General features: G+C 38.9%; 1 protein-coding gene across 1 annotated transcript in view; it reads right to left on the bottom strand.

The window, feature by feature from the left end:
* Nucleotides 1-18,920, bottom strand: part of PIK3C2G (phosphatidylinositol-4-phosphate 3-kinase catalytic subunit type 2 gamma) — a gene marked incomplete at both ends in the record, with an annotated part of 285,908 nt that overhangs the window by 187,855 nt on the left and 79,133 nt on the right. Inside the window, 2 exons of the mRNA XM_080705040.1 lie at nt 6,073-6,261; nt 11,871-12,001. Coding sequence (XP_080561166.1) covers nt 6,073-6,261; nt 11,871-12,001 — 320 coding nt within the window. The remainder of the gene's footprint in view (nt 1-6,072; nt 6,262-11,870; nt 12,002-18,920) is intronic.

The following is an 18,920-nucleotide window of genomic DNA, read 5'->3' as shown; positions in this document are numbered from 1 at the left end:
GGATATATAGTCAAGGGAAATGGACGTTCAGAGTTATCCACAGAAGTCAAGTTAGGGAAGAAACCCAAGTGTTCATCAATGAGAGAGTCAAGAGGGAATGGTAGGATATCAAGAAATAAAATACCAAAGATCCTTGAGACATTTTGAAAACACAGAGACACCTGGAGGATGTTATCCTAAGTGACTAAGTAGGCACAGAAAGACAAATACTTCATGATATGTTGAATCTAGAAATATCGGCTTCCTAGACACAGAGAGTAGGAAGGTAGTTACCAGAGGCTGGTACAGGGAAGGATGAGAAAAGACGCTGATAGAAGGGAACAGAGTTTTAATGAGTCTAGAAGAGCTAGAGTTTTTCCACTTATTACACTGTGTGGTGATCCTAGGAATAATTAATATTTCAAAATTGAAAAAAGAGATTTTTAATGCTCTCAACACTAGAAAAAGGCCAAGTTGATGTGCTGAACAGTTTGACTTAATCTTTCTACAAGGCAAACATAAAGCTAACGACCATATTACACCCCACACCTACCTACAATTGTTATTTGTCAGCTTCAAAATGTCAAAAAGGCGGCTCTCGTTGATATCATCAATAATTATTCTACTTCCAAATATATTGAAATGTTTTAAAAACAGTTACATTTAACACTTATCTAAAGCCTTTGGGAATCTTTTTTGTGAATGCTACACTAGAAATCTGAGTATCTCTGCCTTCTTAGTTACTCTCTCCTGTTTTTTTACCCCCTCAATTTTTATCATTTTGTATTAAATATTATTTAACAATTATATTAAATACAATTAATTTATTAATAAAATACAATCAGTTTATTAATAAAATATGATTAATAAATTAATTAAATACAATTAATAAAATATAATTGATAATTATATTAACTAGCCAGGCGTGGTGGCGCAGGATTGTAATCCCCGCACTCGGGAGGTGGAGACAGGAGGATCATGCAGGTTTGAAACCAGCCGCGCTGGCTTAAGAGACCCTGTTTCGGAACACCACCAAAAAAAATTATATTAAATAAATTATTTAATAATTATATTAAAATATTCCTGCTCTTCTGGGTCCTTTCTATATCTCCTCACAATTTCAACACAGTACTTGCTTTACGTTGTCTACTTTCATGGCTCTGATTATTTTTAGAGCTAATAAGTCCTATGCTCTTTGATTTTTCTACCAACATTTTCATCTGTATATACAAATATATAATGAGCATGCTCTCATTGGGGGTCCAATTTTCAGGATTTATTTTTTAATGCAACATATCCAAAAATGGAATGCTTCAGTTTCCTCTAGCTACTCAAATTTACTCTTATTCCTAAAACCCTTTTCTTGGTTTATGAGGTATCTATCACTTGCCCAAATCAGGAGGCTCACAGTCCTCTTTATCTTTTCTTTGTTCCTTTCCTCCAGAAATACCTCTCGATTCTGTTTTGTGGATCTCTGTTGCTACTTAGCCTAAGCCGACATCATTTCTCAAATGAATTATTCCTACATCTGACTTCCAATCTCTTGATCTCATCTTCTATTTAAAGCATACTTCATATTGATGTCAGAATTAGTCTTGTATGACATAAATCTATTTATATGACTCCCATTCTTATCGGAATTCCTTGAACTCTGTGAGAAGTCCAAGCTTCTTACCTGGCTCAAGAGACCATAGAACAATCTAAAAGTTTCCGCTTTGTGTCCTAGTACAATTCTACTATATTAAATTATCCGCCATTCTCTGAACCTCCGTAACTGTGAATATACTAGTCTTCCTTCTGAAAATTTCTATGAATATTTCAAGTTAGAATGAAATTTCTTTGTGAAGATTTCTTTACTTTCTCTGAAATAATTTGTCTTTCTTCTCTTTGGTCTATATAGCACTTACTACTTAATTATAGTATAGGCACGTTGCATGGTAACCTCTTGCTTAAGTCTCCCCCTACAAATTGGGTGTTTTTAGAGACAGTTGCTAAGGTTTATTCTTTTCTCTTTGTTTCAGTAAAGACCTATCTCCTGGTATACATATTTTTACTCAATAAATAAATGGAAAAGATATACCATTATCCATCACTTAATTATCCAGTTGTGAAAGTTTTAGTGGTCTCACTATCACGAGCCAAAAATGGCTTTAGTATACATTAATCTCTACAACAAACAATACAGTAGTTTGGAGCAAATCTGTTTATAAAATTCTTTTTTCAAGAAAACTGATTTGGGAAGCTGAGCATTGCCTTTAAATATTGCTTTTCTTCCTGCAAATCAATATTTATATCCTGTGGGGTGGCAAGTTCTGGTACCTTGTCAAACTTTTGTTTAAGTTCCTGATGTAATTCTCTGACGCCAATTCAGAGCTGCTATTTTTAATCAAATACTTTCCTTGAACTGACTTTTAATTCCTTAGGTAATTTCTACTTGCTATTAGCAGCTGAAGAGTTGTGTTTGCACATCAGGGTTCAGGAAAATCACAGCCATCTGCCAAGAAGCATAGACCTTAGCCCCAAGTCTCTATTATCCTGACAGCTCTACCTTCTCTAATGGAAGTATTGGTACCCAGTGAGCACTCTGCTGGCATTCAGTAGTGGAAACATTAAACCCTCCGGCCTACTCTAGGTAAATTAAATTTCCTCATGTCTCTTGTGAAAGATAAACTCAAAGTTGGCGGTCAATCTTCTGTCAGAATTAAGTAAACAACCGTATTAAAAATTCTCCAAGGCTGAAAATGGAACACACCAGTTCTCAAGAGGTTAAACCATTTAAAAAACAAGAATTTTTAGAAGGAGTGAAAACAAAATTACAGAATTCTGAAGAACTCGCCCTGACGACTCGCTTAACAAGCACATACTGGTTGTTCTGGGAAAAGTCAGCTTTTGAATTTGGAGGAGTTGAAAGGTTCATCTGTGGAAACAGCTTGTCCTCAAGGTTTTTTAATAGTTCAGTTAAACCGAAAGTGGGAGTCACAGGATGAAGACAGTGGAGAGATCTCAACCTTTTCAGGGACCTTATTTGGTGCGTGATAAGTAAAGTTCCAGTGTGCACATAAACTGATATTTCACAAAGTTCCCGAATGAAGTTTAATGAGCACTCCTTTACTTTAAAACCAGTCCCTACAACCTCTGCTTATTAAAATCTGATGATTCAGGGGGTAAAAAAAGACATTACAGAGTGAAGTACAGAAACTTCAGACCACGATCAAATAGGTAAGCACTGCTATTTACAATAAAAAGAACTGTTTGGGGATAGTCAATCTATTTAATATGCAAATACCCAAGAGTGTGCTGCAGAAGGCTGTAAGCTCAGGAGATCTGCTCTCAGGAGTCGGTGCCTGGACTTGACTCTCAGCTCTTCAGCTGCCGAGGTCACAGGGGCTAACTTAACCTCCACAAGCCTTGTGTCCTCATAGGTAGAACTGAAATAACCACGGTGTTTGCCTCAGAGTTGTTGTGGGTGATAAATGGAGGCAGTTCTCAGGGGCATGAAGCAAAAATCCGAGCTTTACATTTAAAACATTGAGTCAAACAGATCTTTAGGATCTCTTTCTGTAGAGGATGGCGGTCAGTTCACTGGGATTTGAGGATATCCACGTTGACCCCTGTTCATCCTCTCATAAGTAGATAAACAAAGTGGTATCTTAATCTTCATTCTATAAAAATTGGTGTAAGAAATATTCCATGCACATTACAAAACAGTTGACATTCAAATGTTTGTAAATAATGCATAGGCTAAGGTACATCTAAATAAATCAGTGCTTTTCTATGAAGCTGACCCTTAGGAAATTTTAGAAATTCATCCCATTAGAAAATTATGCTTTCAAGATATTACAGAGGTTCACAGATTTTTCCTTTCCTATTATTATTATTATTATTATTATTGTTATTTGGTGGTACTGAGTTCCTGGAAACCCTTCTACCTCTGGGCTACACTCCCAGACTTATTTTTATATTTTTCATTTGGAAACAGGGTCTCTTAAGCCAGCAAGGATGGCTTCAAACCTGCGTGATTCTCCTGTCTCCGCCTCCCAAGTGCGGGGATTACAAGTGTGCGCCACCACGCCCGGCCTCCTTTCCAATTATTTTGTTAAAAAACGTTAAGCAACTTTTTTATGATACTGATATTGAACTCAGAGGCATTCTACCTCCAAGCTACACCCTCAGTCCTATTTTATTCTTTATTATGAAACAGGAGCTCACTAAGTAGTTGAGGCTGGCCGCCCTCCTGCGATTCTCCTGTCTCAGCCTCCCAAGTACTGGAATTACCAGAGTGTGCCAACACACCCCGCTAGCAGCTTTTTTGAGATACAATTCAAATTCCATAAATTTACTGCATTGAAAGCACATGATTCAATGGTTTTAGCAAATCCCAGATTCATGCAACAGTAACCACACACACACACACACACACACACACACACACACACACACCCTTATATTTATTAGCAGTAATTTCCCATTTTCTTCCAACATGCCCTGGCCTCAGTTATCATGGCTCTATACTGAGTCTGTCTAGAATTGCTGATCCTACACATTTCACATAAGTAGCACCATTTAACATGTGCTGGATTGTGACTGGCTTCTCTCACATAGCAGACGGCTTTCAAGGTTCATCCACGTAGGAGTATATATTAGTATCCATTCCTCTTTATTAATTCGTAACCTTGCATTGCATGAGTAGACATTTTGTTTATCTATTTATTAGTTGATAACCATTTGGATTAGTTCTGCCTTTCTGGAGATTATGAACAGAGCTGCTATGAATGAACATTTGTGTCCGAGTTTTTGGATGGATGCAGTTTTCATTTATCTTAAGGGCAGAATTATGGGGTCATAAGGTAAGGCTATGCTTATCACTTAAGAAACTCCCACACTGTTTTATGATGTGACTACCCATCTTATCTTCCTGTCAGCATATATGAGGTCTGAAATATCTTCATTTCATCACCAACAAATTTCTTACACGCTCCTACCTTCTCTCTCCTCTCTCCCTCTCCCTCTCCCTCTCCTTCTGTGTGCCTGTTATTGGGGATTGAAACTAGGGACATTCTACCTACACACACACACACACACACACACACACACACACACACACGAATGAATGGAAATCAGCTAAAAATCATTTCTCTTTTCCCACCACAGAAATATTAGGAACAGCACCAATTTGTAAATAAGCCATTTAGAAGTCCTTCGGGTTGCCCCTGTCCCACTCCAGGCGCAGGGTGGAGTCGTGCATCTCAGTTTCTTCTTGCTCTAGAGATTTTAGACCTGCAGGATGTCAGCGAGCTGAGGCTCGCAAGACTGAAGTCCATATCCCTTGGCTCCAAGAGAAGGGCTGCTTCTGCTGAGCAGCAAGACGTCATTAACCCTTCTCCCCATTTCATTCTGAAGAAGGTCTGGAGACCATATAAGGTGTTGTTTCTTCTTCTTCTTCTTCTTCTTCTTCTTCTTCTTCTTCTTCTTCTTCTTCTTCTTCTTCCTCCTCCTCCTCCTCCTCCTCCTCCTCCTCCTCCTCCTCCTCCTTTTTCTCCTCCTCCTCTTCCTTGCCTTCCCCTTCCTCCTCCTCCTCCTCCTCTTCCTCTTCCTCTTCCTCCTCCTCCTCCTCCTCCTCCTCTTCTTCTTCATGTTCTTCTCCATCATCATCATCATCGTCGTCGTCATCATCATCATCATCTTGTTAATTCTACTCTAATATAAGCAGGGCATTTTGCCACACTTTGCATATTACAATAGCAAAAGATATAACCCTATTTAATTTTTTTTTCATTTTGAGAGGGGGAGGAGTAGGGTTTGTTATTTTCCCCTAGTTAATTCTTTTTGTTGTTATCTCTTTAAGAGCAACTACATTTTTCATTTAAGAAGCTTCGGTCATTGATTATATTTGAAATTTAGTGTAAGGCACAATTAGAGCTTAGCTGTATTTAAAATGTATGTTCATCACTTACATTGTTTCTAAAAGTAATATTCGTAGCTGTTAAAATGGGGGACAAAATAGCTGTTGAATTAGTTATAAGGTATTTATACTTCTCAAAGAAGTTCTTTTTAACCGATAACATTCCTGCGTGTTATACAATTAATTCTTACCTGGAAGTCAAAAGTCCAAGTGCCTCTAAAGGGTGAGAAAATGTCCATCTTCCCAAGAGGCTGTGCATTTCTGAAACCGTCCTCTCATCCCATCCTGGGGCACTGCCCAGGATCAAAGGCAGGGAGCAGTTTTCATTATTGCAGTAGGAGCGGTAGAACCACAGGTATCTTCTCTTTTCCTCCGAGAGTCTGAAAAACCAGATTAGAAACCGTGAATTTCTGAATTTTGCTGCTCTGGCAAATGTCGTTGTGAATGCACAGTACCCAACCTGATGACTTAGAATTTTGTTTTGACTTATTTCAGAAAACCAGGCCTTTATCTGGAATAGCTTTGATAGGTTACTTTGTTAGTGTATTTCCTACTAGCTCTGTTCTTTTGTAGAAAAGTAAAAATTAAAAAAATAACCTTCAGTTCAGATAATTCACAATTGTTTTCCTCCTTATTCTTAACACTTAAAAAAAAAATAGATGGCATATTAGTTGGCAATCTCTCTGTCTTCTCCAGGGCAGAGTCCTGTTGATCCCAATCTTGTGACATGCTCTGTTTATAGGGTATCATCAACTTCCTTAACAAATTAACTTATACCCAAATGCCCCTGTGGAAAATAATGGGGCATATTTTAAAGATGAGATTCCTGCCTCTCAGAACAAGTTTCACCCGAGTGCAGAAAAGTCTCTGCCGCTAAACTTCACAACAAAGATCTCTATTGATCCCTGGGCTCCGGCTTTCACTTTTCAGAGTTCACTGGCGGTTTGGGGTAGAAATGCCAATAATGGCAGTTTCTGATATTCTGCATCTGTGCCCTGGAGATCGGGCCAGCAGGAGCTCTCAGGCCAGAGAGAGGGCCGCAGGCTTCCGTACAGGCCATCCTTTTGTGCACACACACTAGCAAAGGCATCCGAAGCCCGGTTCAGACAGAGGGCAGCCCCCCTCACAGGACAAGGCCTGCCTGTGAGCCCAGCCCGCCTCGCTGACACTCCACAGCCCAGCCGAGGCCTACCGAGAGGGGAAGGAGGAATACTGAGGACTTTAAAGGTCAGTGCATCTCTCTACATGCTTCTGCAGTCATCTCACTTGTAAAAATGAAAATGTAGAAGTCTAGACGATTGCTAGGTGTGTTTAGATCTTCCTTTACATTTTGTTACTGCCATCCCTATAGGAAGATTCTAGAAAAATAAAATCAGCATTGAGATTACTAAAACATATTGCTCTGATCAAATACCTATCCCTCCTTCTCCTCCTCCTCCTCCTCCTCCTCCTCCTCCTCCTCCTCCTCCTCCTCCTCCTCCTCCTCCTCCTTCTTCTTCTTCTTCTTCTTCTTCCTCTCTCTCTCTCTCTCTCTCTCTCTCTCTCTCTCTCTCTCTCTCTCTCTCTCGTACTGGGATTAAACCCAGGAGCATTCTACCTCTGAGAGTCACCCCCAGCCTTATTTTAAAAAAATATTTTTTATTTGTACATTATGGTCTTACATCTTGATGGGGTAAATGATGTTGGAGGCATACATGCACATATCACCCAATTAGCCCTCATGCAATTCCCCCCCCATTCCCTCCTTCTCCCTCCTCTTTATTTTGAAACAGGGTCTCACTGAGTTGCAGAGGGCCTCACTAAGTAGCTGAGGCTGGCCATGAACCGTGATCTTCCTGTCTCAGCCTCCCAAATGCTGGGATTACAAGTGTGCGCCACCACTCCCGGCTAATCCTTCTCTTTAATACTGAATGACTGTTTTATTATTTTGTTTTTGTTTTTGTTTTACTGAAGCATGATTTACACAAAAGGAAATGTAGACATTCAGCTCAATACATTTTGACAACTGTATTAACAAGTTCCAATCCCTACTAAGATAGAAAATAGTGTTTTCATGTCACCAAAGGCCAAGCACTGGTATGGTTTCTTTGATTTTATTTTATGATTGATTGATCTTATCTCTTTAAAGTGGAGTCATAGAGTGCACACTGCTTTATTTGTGGCTTCTTTCCACTTATATAATGTGTTTGAACTTATTTCTATATTTGAGTGTGTTGGTAGTTTATTTGTTTTAAACTAATGAGTGTCATTCCTTTATATGAATACACCACAATTGGCTTATTCACTGTCCCATCTCATGGATATTTGTTTTGTTTCTTTTCTTGGAATTTTATAAACAAAAGTAGTTGGAACATGGTGTGTATTTTTACAGATGTGCTTTTTATTTCTCCAAGGACAAAGCTAGAAGGAGAATGCTTGGGTTCCAAGTCAGATATTTACCTTCTGAAGGAACTGTAAAGGTGTTTTTCAAGGTGACTGTAATAAACTTTTACATTTGTAACTGAAGGGTATGGCAGTTCCCATTGTACCACATTTTTGAGAAGTTTTAATTTTTTTCTTTTTAGTATTATCCATTCTCATGGGTATATAGTAAAATGATATTGTGGTTCTAATTTCTACTTATCTAATATATAGACAATTATTCATTTGCATTGTATTATATTATCTTTTTCTTGAAGTGTCTATCTTACTCATTGGTTTCATTGATATGATTTCTTTATATACTTTATATATTATATATATACACATTTATATAAAATGTGTCATTTAAATGATTCACAGCCTATGCTTGTAATCCTAGAACTTGGGAGGCTGAGACAGAAGGATTGCAGGTTTGAGGCCAGCCTCAGCAACTTAGACCTTCCACAACTTAATGACACCCTGTTTCAACATAAATAAAATAAAATAAAATAAAATAAAATAAGGCTGGGGTGTAGCTCAGAGGCATGACCCTGTGCCCAGTCATCAATAACACACACACACACACACACACACACACACACACACACACACACACACTTGTGGATATTTTTGTCAGAATGTGATTCATCTATTCATTTCCTCAGTAGTGACTTTGGTTTTAAAATTTAATTAGTCCAATTTTTGGACTAATTTTGGACTAATTTTTGGACTAAAATTGTAAATTTTAGAACAGCATTTTTCTCTTTTTATCTTAGAAAACTTTACCCATCCTAATATCCATTGTCCTAGGTTTTTATAGTTCTAGACTTCACATCTGGGAAAATGATCCATTCTAACTTAGGTTGTGTATGTGGTCTGGAATAGGCATTGCATTTTTTATGTCTCATAAGAATATCCATTTTCTGAAAAAGTAAGTTTTAATTTACTGCTTTGGTGCCTTTGTAAACTACACTGAATGCACACGTGGCCCGCCGGGCTCTCTGTCTACACTCTACTCCACTGACCCGCTTGATGATCCCAAAGCCAAACCCACGTTTCTCTTAATTGTGAATTCATGGAACATAAAATTGGGCATATAAATTCCCCAAGGTTGCTCTTATTCTTATAACTTCTCCAAACGCTAATTATCTATGAATTAATTTTAAAATACAATTTTTAAAAATTGGCTTTTTTTATATTTGGCCTCAATACTTCTCTCCTCTCAGCCTTGTCCACAGTCCTCTGCTAATGACCGGTACTGTACCACAGGCCACATGGCTCGATTCTTATTTTTAGGTTATTTATTTAGTTAGTTAGTTTGGGTCTTTAACATGGATACTATCTATTGTCTGGCTCACTCTTTGTGTGTACAATGCAATTTATGACACTCATTCACTGATGTGTGTGTGTGTGTGTGTGTGTGTGTGTGTGTGTGTGTGATTGTGGTTGGTGATATTGGGGCTTGAACCCAGGGGCATTCTATCTCTGAGCTATTATTCTCCGGTCCAATTTTATTATTTTTTTAAATTTGAAACAGAGTCTCACAAAGTTGCTGAGACTGGCCTCAAATCTGTTATCCTCCTATCTTAGCCTCCTGAATATTGGGATTACAGGCAGACACCAAATACCCGTCCTCCTCCTCCTCCTCCTCTTCCTCCTCCTCCTTCTCCTCCAACATCCTATCATTTCACCAAAACTACATTCTCCTTTTGTGACTCTAGGCCTCAAGGTTAGCAGCCATGTTAACTACGATACCTAATTAGCTCTGGTCCCACCTGTTCTATTCTGGAAACAGGTATTTCATTTGTGTTTTGCTTATATTATGGTTAGTTACATCAGCAGGATTAGTCCGGTACTGGGTATACCCTTCATGGTGAAAAGGAGGCATTCCACTGCTTTCAAAACAAATGTTTTCAGGTGCTTCATTCTGAGGTCTTTCACACATTGGGAACCATTTTTTTTTTTTTTTTGGTAGATGTTAAATTTTTTTTCAATGTTTAATTTTTACAAAAAGCGCAGGCGAATTTTAATTGAATTTCACTGGATCTGAATGTTCTGTCATTACATTTCATCAATTCAAAAGTAGGAACAATTACAATTAACTCGCCAATTAAAGGATACGATGTCAAAAGACTTAAGCCATCAAACTAAGTGATACTTGGAAACTCAAGTTAATCTGATTCTAACACAAGTTTCAACACATTGCAGGCTGTCCTCCATCTGTTTCCACAGTCCAGAATGAAACTGTACTGTGCTGAGCATGAATAATTATAGTTAAGTGGGCGAAACAGAAGTAAATGTTGCTTACTTTACGTACACTATTAACGTAAATAGAAACTGAAGTATACAGCCAGTAGAATTCACTGTGGTTAATTTAAATACACAGATTCTAATATTTAAGGGTAGTTCATGTTAACTTTGTTGTGTTCAATCTTCTTTTATGAAGATACTGATAGTTTCAAAGCAGTGCCTCCTTTTCCACAGAAAAGAATTCTCCATTACAAATGCATTCGCCTCTTACAAATGACACCATCACTAAACCGCAAGGTCTGATATTTTTGGGTAAGAAGTAGAAGGACGGCATTGCACTCACTTAAGACGGCCATAGTCTAGTATGACAATGGATTGTCAACATCTGTGCCATGAGGACTCTGGCTCTCCCACCATCTTTGGTCCATAAAGTAACTTTTTATACCAGACGCTGTGCAAAGATACTTTAGTCTATAGCTTCCCAACGTGGGAGATACCTCCCACCAGATGGTGCTAGAACAGAATAGAGGTAGAGGTACCTACAAGAGTGCAAATGTGTCACTGCGTCTTCTCTTTATTTGCTCAAAGAAGGTACATTTTCAGGGGTAGAAAGGAAAATAAGTTTGGTAACCTCTCCTTAGTTCTTATGAAAAATATATATACATATAAACACACACACTCAAACAAATGGTGTGTGTGTGTGTGTGTGTGTGTGTGTGTCTGTGCAGCCCTTTCTTAGTTTTAGGCCCTTAGCATGTTGTTAACGAGCACAATCAACCGCGACTTACATATTACAAAATATTAAACACCGACGCCACTAACCACCTTCTAATTCTTCCAGGGATTCTGGTTTTACTTAGAGGATTACTGCTCAACAAAATCTAAGTCCTTACTTAGTAATTTACTGCAAGGAAAGTGTGATTAATTTCTGTGCTCTTTTAATTTGCCAGGATAATTAAATTTTCCCTTTTTTTTCTGTTTACTAAAATAACTCCCAACCTACTTAAAGCTGGCTGACCAATGGCTTATCATCCCTCTGCTGTTCCACAGCCAAACCCTCTCTGCTGGTTTTTGAACTGAACGATTTCAGAAACCTTTTACTCTTCCTTAGTCTAAAGTGTAAGTTTCTGAGCTGGTCAGGAGAGAAGCTCTTTAAAGGCTCACACCATGATTGAGTGGGTTTCTGTACATTACTTCATCATCCGACAGGTAAGACTTTAGGAAATGAAGGAGTGATGGGGAAGGGAGGCTCACAGGCTGAAGACAGAGCGCTTCAGTGTGACGGATATAGCACCGTGCACAGCAGACGATGTTCAGTCACAAGGCCGGGGCCACTTACAGCGAGGGGGACTGCTTCTGGGAAAGCCTGGCAATATGTCTTAGGCACTCCTTTGGAGGTTCTTCGGGATGAGCTCCACCCTCTCCAGCATCAGCTTTCACAAACTTCCACCCAGTAGCTGGGAAATCAATCTGAAATAAAGAAATGATTTACAGTGGCTCAAAGGAAGGTACCTCCAAATGCACTATTCATTTAATAATCTTATGCTATAATTGTAAAAACTAAAATTAATTTCTGTTTTTTTCTATGTTATTTATTGCTTGGAAACAATTTTTAAAGTTTGACCTTGGTATTTCAATATATATGCTATTGGTCAGTTTTTATACTATATATTTGTGTTGTAATGTCTGACGTTTATTTCTTTCTTGCGGGTCTGAGGATGGAAACCAAGGGCATTCAACCTCCGAGCTATGCACCTGCCCTATCTGTTATTATTTAATTTGAAACAGGGTCTCACTAAGTTGGGGAGGGCCTACTAAGTAGCTGAGGCCGGCCTCGATCAGTGATCCTCCGGCCTCAACCTCCCAAACGCTGGGATTACAAGTGTGTGCAACCACGCCCAGCTACATATGAACTTTATAAAGCTAACTATGACATATTTTTATTTAATACTGAAATCATATCCTTTCTACGTTTTAAAATGTCTTTCTATTTTGAAATAAAGAAATTTCTCATGTTACCACTTGGAAAAATTAAGTTTCTCTATGTTTTCAAGCCCCCAAGTCTGTGAAACATCTTGTAGACACGAGTGAGTTGTACTATGGTAACGACCTCTTTTGCGAGTACATTTATATAATGGAATAGAATATTTTTGCTTGGCTCTGTAGTTCAGATTTATAGACAGGGCTAGAGTCTAGGCTCCCTTTCATCATGATGCAGTGTGCTGTCAATTAAGACGTGTTTCACTGGTGCTCTGATTCTAGTAAACAAAGCAACAGTTAACATAAAGTACTGCTCCGAACTATGTACACAAGCTGGGTATTTTAGTACCGCATAATGTTTTCTTAAGGTTATCCTAAAATTTAAATATTGGGAAACCCGAATAATTTGTTCTACTCTGTTGGATTATGTTAGGTTAAAAATTTGGAGAAGATTGGGAAGAGGGTAGACTGTTTGAGTTCTGGTTTGGATTACAGTTGAATCGACTGGAGTCCTTAAGTAGTTGAGAGGGGCTTAGTACCTTTCATCTAGAATCCCTAATATTTGTCACAATTCTTATTTTGGGTATAATCTTTGCATTGGATTGTAATAATCACTTCAAAACGATAAAAGAATCAAGTGACGGAGAAGCTAACGCAAAGCAATGCTACAGTCAACTGTTCCTCTAGACAGTGACTGATCTTGAAAGCTTGACTTTAGTTCCTTGGGTGGAAGTCCATCTAGCACTAGCTTTTCCCATGTTACTCTTCATGCTGTTATTGTTAGGAACTTGGGAGCACAAACACTAGAAAGAGTATTTCATGAGCTACAACAATTTTATGTCAGACCTGAGTAAATACCAAGGGGAAGAGGTGAGGAAAGTGGATGATAAGAATGCCAAATGTCCCTGGGTACAAACTCAAGATAAACTCTTTGATATGTTTTTCTTAGCAAATAATCTTTACTTCTAACACATGAGCGAACTCTTATGTCAAATTATATTTTTGTGAATTATGGATGAAACAGTTTACTGATTTGAGAGCCACTGACAGAAAACATTGGAATTTCTTTTTTTTTTTTTATACTTAGAGCATTGCAATTGCAGGCTGGGGTATAAAATTATAGGAATATACATGCACAAAAACATTTGGCAAATCTCCCGGCCCCACCTTTTCAGCCACCATTCACTATAACATTTTATAAAAGAGAAGTTCCTGAATAGTATTTGTTAATATATTTGTTTACGGCACTTTTGAGCCCCTGGGATTATGCGACATATAAACATAATAGTATTGGGAGAGAGGGCATCAAGTACAGTTTAAGTGTATACCATTTATTTTCAATAAAAAATAAATAGATATAGTAGTATCTACTGCCATCAGAGAGCTTATTGGTGAGTAACAAGTAAAATTGGAAACACTAAATACACAGTACTTCAAAACTGAGCCTCAAGTCAATAATGAAAACATATGACTCCATTTCCTTTCCCATGATTCTGGATGATTAAGCTTGGCCTTAGCCTCAAACTTCTTTTACAACTAAAAATTATGGGGTGTTTCCTGTAGGCTACAGGAAAGCATTCATAGGTGATCATCCTACCTCCTCTGTCTCAGTGCTCCACACTTGACCTTGATGTCGTATGTTTCATGAATCCCTTCTACTCCCCTTCTCATCTTTCCCCATTTGCATTTGGCCTTCATGGTTTCATTCCTCATAGGATGATTCATGATGGAGAACTGCTAGAGGAGTTCCTGTGGATGTTCCTAGTGTCCACTTCCTACAAGCATGCCCCTTAGGCGACGCTGGTCCTAGCTCGGAGCCCATGATGCTGTCCGCATAGTCAAAGATCTTGCATCTGGACTCTGAGTGAATTTGAGTCTTAGAAAGCCAGAAGCTTTATGGCAATTCAGAGGAAGAAAAGGTGGCAATTGTGATACATCTCCTGAAAATATGGTAAAAGAAGGACCCAAATGGTGGTTTTGGAGAGAGGAAATAAAGCATCTTTGCTAGAATTGAAAATGCATGTCATGTGTTCTAAGGACCTGGTGACAAAGATAACACTCGTACCTCTCCCTGCTGTTTCTGCTCTTGGAGAATGAGAATGTAATAAAATGTTAGATGAAAAAAAAATACCGTGAGTGACTAAAGAGCTAAGATCTGGGATCTGCGCGAAGGTCCACTTAGACAAAAGGCAGGAATGAGCGTCTGACAATCGGGGTCAGAGAAGCAGGCGGGTGCTGAGTTAAAAAAATGTCCATGAGTTGTCTTATTGTAGTAATCAGAAACATAAACACATATAATTAATTTAATAAATACTTGGGAAAAATACTTTCAAAGCCATCAGGGGTCTCTCAGTCAGTAGAAAGAAAGATAATATGGTCGACGGTTGATAAAAGTGTTACTGGGTTTACGTGGACACAGAAGAAGGACACTTAGCCTAGCATGGAGTGGGTAATGGCAGGGTTCCATGAGGAGGGTCCATGGATTGTGAAATATGGCTGGCATGCAGACAGGGCTGGGCAGAGGACAGTGAAGGGGAAGGGTGAGTGTATTCCAGACAGGAAAAAATATTCACATAAGGTAAAAGCACAATGTGAATGTCAGAAAGTATAGCATTTTCAAAGTTGCTGGAGCTTGAAGTGTCACACAGGTACTGGCTGAGACGGGATGGGAGCCAGCCGCGCTGTGGGCTTGACCTTTTCTCCCAACTCGTCCTGAGTCGTTAAGGAGTGGAAAGAGAAACATGGCAGGTTTGGATCTAACTCTTAGAAGGCTCATTCTTGTGACTACTTAGATTTTGAATTCAAGAAGGACAAAGTAAGCAACAGAAATCAACTGTCCCAAAGGTGAGCCTCCCCTCTTCTTCAAAATAATACCAGCAATTCTTTATGTCTATTCAGGTCCCATGTGAATAGACGCACCTACTTTCCTTACCTCCTCTCTCTTCCTTCCACCCTGTTTAGTTCATACTAAATTTATTTCTCATGTTTTTCTCAAGTTCCTCTTACTATCTCACCTTTATGCCTTGTTCCACCAACCCTTCCTGTGTCACAACTGAAGATAAAAAAGCTACCAAATTATATAGTTATAGTGAGATATAAAGTGTCTCCTCAAGAGCTAATTTATCCAGGTTTGGAGCTGAGATAACTGAGTCATGAGGGTCGTAATCCCAGCAGTAGATGCATCCATTGTAACGAATTTACCTGGGTGGTGACCCAGGCCGAGTTTGTGGGAGTTGTGGCCGGGGAGGTGGTCCCTGGGGCTGTGGCCTTGGGGATTAGATATGGTTCCTCCACCCTGCTCTCTCTTTTGTTTCTGGCCTCCATGATGTGAGGAACACAGCCCATGTGCTCTTTTTCTCTGCCCCCGGCACCATTGCCCTGAGATTCGTGGTCCCCGGCCTCACCTGGACTGAAGTCAAACCCATGAGAAAATGAATCTTCTTTCCTCTAAGCGACATGGTCAGGTCTTTAGATTACGGTTGTGAGAATGCTGAGCAGTTTAAAAAGAAAAACCATGTGCTGCGTGAAATATCATGTGAAACCTCACAAATACATACAATTTTGTGTTAATGAAAAATTTTTTGAAAATTTTAAAGAGATGGAGAGCCCACTATTCTGATTTTGTCATGGCATCTTTGTACTGAATTCCTACATGGTACCACATAAATACATACAATTAAAATAGTAATGATTTATACAAAAAATGAAAAATGAAATGTACAAATGAAATATAGCTCAAAATAGCTGCTTGAGAGCCGGGCATGGAGGCATTAGCTTGTAATTCCAGCAATTTGGGAGGCTGAGACAGGATTGTGGTTCGCAGATGGCCTCAGCTACTTAGTGAGGCCCTCTGAACTCAGCAAGACCCTATTTCAAAATAAAGAATTAAAAAATAGAGCTAGGAGTGTAGCTCAGAGGAAGAATGCCCCCTAGATTCCATCCCTAGTACTGAAAAAAAAAAAAAAAACTGCTTGAGAATGGCAGTAGCCAACAGGGAAAACCCTGAAGTGAATGAGGGATTGCAGAAGTCCTAAGAAGGAGACAGGGAGAGAATAGCCAGGGAGAATTGTGAGCGGAAAGACAGAAGGTCATAGCATCAGCACCAGAGGAGGTGGCTGTTCAGAACCAGGAGAGAAGCGATAAAAATAAGAAAAATTGTGGTTAATTTAGACATTAGTGGGGAGGTAAGGAAACAGAGAATTACATAATAGAACATTAACACGTACAAAACAACTCTGCTCTTAGTCCTTAGAAATGGGATAGTCATTCTACTGTTACATTTCTAAAGAATTTGAGGGAGACCCAGGCTAAGGGAGTTGAGAAATATTCTGATTATCTGTCACCATTTCTGAACCCAGATCAACTTTACTCTGTCCTCAGATTCTGGGTGATACACCAATCACAGGATGGGACAGAAAATGTTGAGTTGCAGGAATCATGTTCCGTGACGTATCACATCTCTTGCTGAACTGGGTTGGCTATACTGTGGGGACAACCACTCTACTAATAAAGACAATCAGAGAAGTAGAGTCCCTCCGGAGCCAGAGAGGCATGGTGGAATCCTGTCGATGCAGAGGGGAAAGGCTAAGTGACTTCTCTAGGTCATAAAGTTTTCTATTAAAAAAGTGAAGATTAGAATCTGGAGTTTCTCTCAGCCTGACTGCTTCCCCTGAGAGCTATACTCATTCTTTCACAAAACCACTGGCAGCAGAATTTGCTTCTAACTCTCTCTTCCTCTCATCATCTTTCGGTTAAAAAATAGTGCTGGAAATTTAGCTGGGTCACAAGATAGATTCTGGTTACTAATGGTTTTGATTCTACTACCTCAAATACTATTATTTTATTTTGTGTCTTTCAATGTCAATTTAAAAACATGCCACGATGTTCCCCGAATAGCTCTACCACTTGAAATTATTTTGTAAAATTGGGTGATTTAATTTTGCCTAGTGTTGAATGATTATTATAGGCTCCAATCCTTTCCTGTTTTTGAAAGATGGATTCTATTATGGGTCTAGATTTCAACTTGGAAATCTGTGCTGCTGTTGAATATTTGACACTTTTCTTCAGAATCTTCTTGCTAGAATCAGTGTTCCTAAAGGAGTTATTCACGCCCTTTGAGAGGTACAAGAAGAGCCTCATCTCTTCATCTCTCTTACTTCTTATTCCACCTTTATAGCCTCAAAAAACCTCCAGTCATAAATGGGTACCCGCAGCTTCCTGGTTATAGTTAGATAGGAAGACAGACTTTGTTAAAATGAGGTGGTTTGGATCTAGCAGGAAGTCTCATTAAAAACACTCATGCAATTTTTAAAGAAAGATAGCTGATACCTACATTTGGATACTTTACAAGTCTACATAAAATGCAGCGTATCCCACACTCAGCTCATCCTGTCACTCTCTTGAACATGGTCTGTTCTTTCTCTGCATCATTTTTCTTAAAACTAAAGATATTTCTCAGGAACTCAAGTTTTTGTTTCCTTATTTATTCCCTTTGTAAAGTTGTGCCCCTTTCCGTTTAGGATAGTTGTGAAAACCTACGACTTAACTTTATTTTCCTTAGTTTTGACCCTGTGATCTTTAGCTTAGAGCACTAAGATGTTTTTTATTAAGTGTCCACATACTCTATCATTTTATTTTCTAGGATATTGTCTACATTATTTCCAGAACTACTTCCTATGACTCACTGCCCAGATAATCATGTCCACTGTAGTAAACAATCTACTCCCTTAATCATTTCCCACCATTCATCACTGTTTGGCACATAATGTCTTCTTTATCTTAGTTATCTTGCCATATTTTGAAACTAACACTGCCTTTCTGAATCACTGTTTTTGCACTGTGCAGTCCTTCATGACTGGATTTTTCTTGCCCCAACACACACACACACACACACACACACACACTTTAATCAGTTGGTAAGAATTTGCTGCTCAATCTAACCAGGGCATTTAAAGATCAAGCGCTCTTGGACTCAGTTTCCTGATTTCTTCCATATTGCTATTACTTTCCTCAGAAATAGCCATCGCTTTCCCCATTGGGCCAGTGCCCCTGCAACAGCTATAGCATTTGATACACTGCATCAGGGTGAGCTGTGAAAGTCTGTCTCTCCAGCCATCTTGTGTGTTCTTGGATTGCCTGGACCAGCCTTTCCTATTTTTCTATCATTGTTGTGTGTTTATCATAATGCTTTGTGCCACCAGCATTTTGCTATTTGTCATTGGGAGAACATGTTTATCGGGTTTATGGTGACTTTTCTTTTTGCCCTGTTATTATAGGATATCTGCTGATCGGTCATGACGGGTTGAGTGGGACATGCCAAGATAAAGTGAGTCTTTAGATGCAGTCTGGTAGGACTTTCCTTTGCCATAATATAAAGCCACATTTGTATAGTATTAATTTGTTCCTTCCA

This window comes from Muscardinus avellanarius (genome assembly GCF_963383645.1).
Source record: "Muscardinus avellanarius genome assembly, chromosome: 11".
Lineage (NCBI taxonomy): Eukaryota > Metazoa > Chordata > Mammalia > Rodentia > Gliridae > Muscardinus > Muscardinus avellanarius.
Note: the sequence above shows the minus strand (reverse complement) of the source record. Positions and strands in the feature narration are given on the sequence as shown.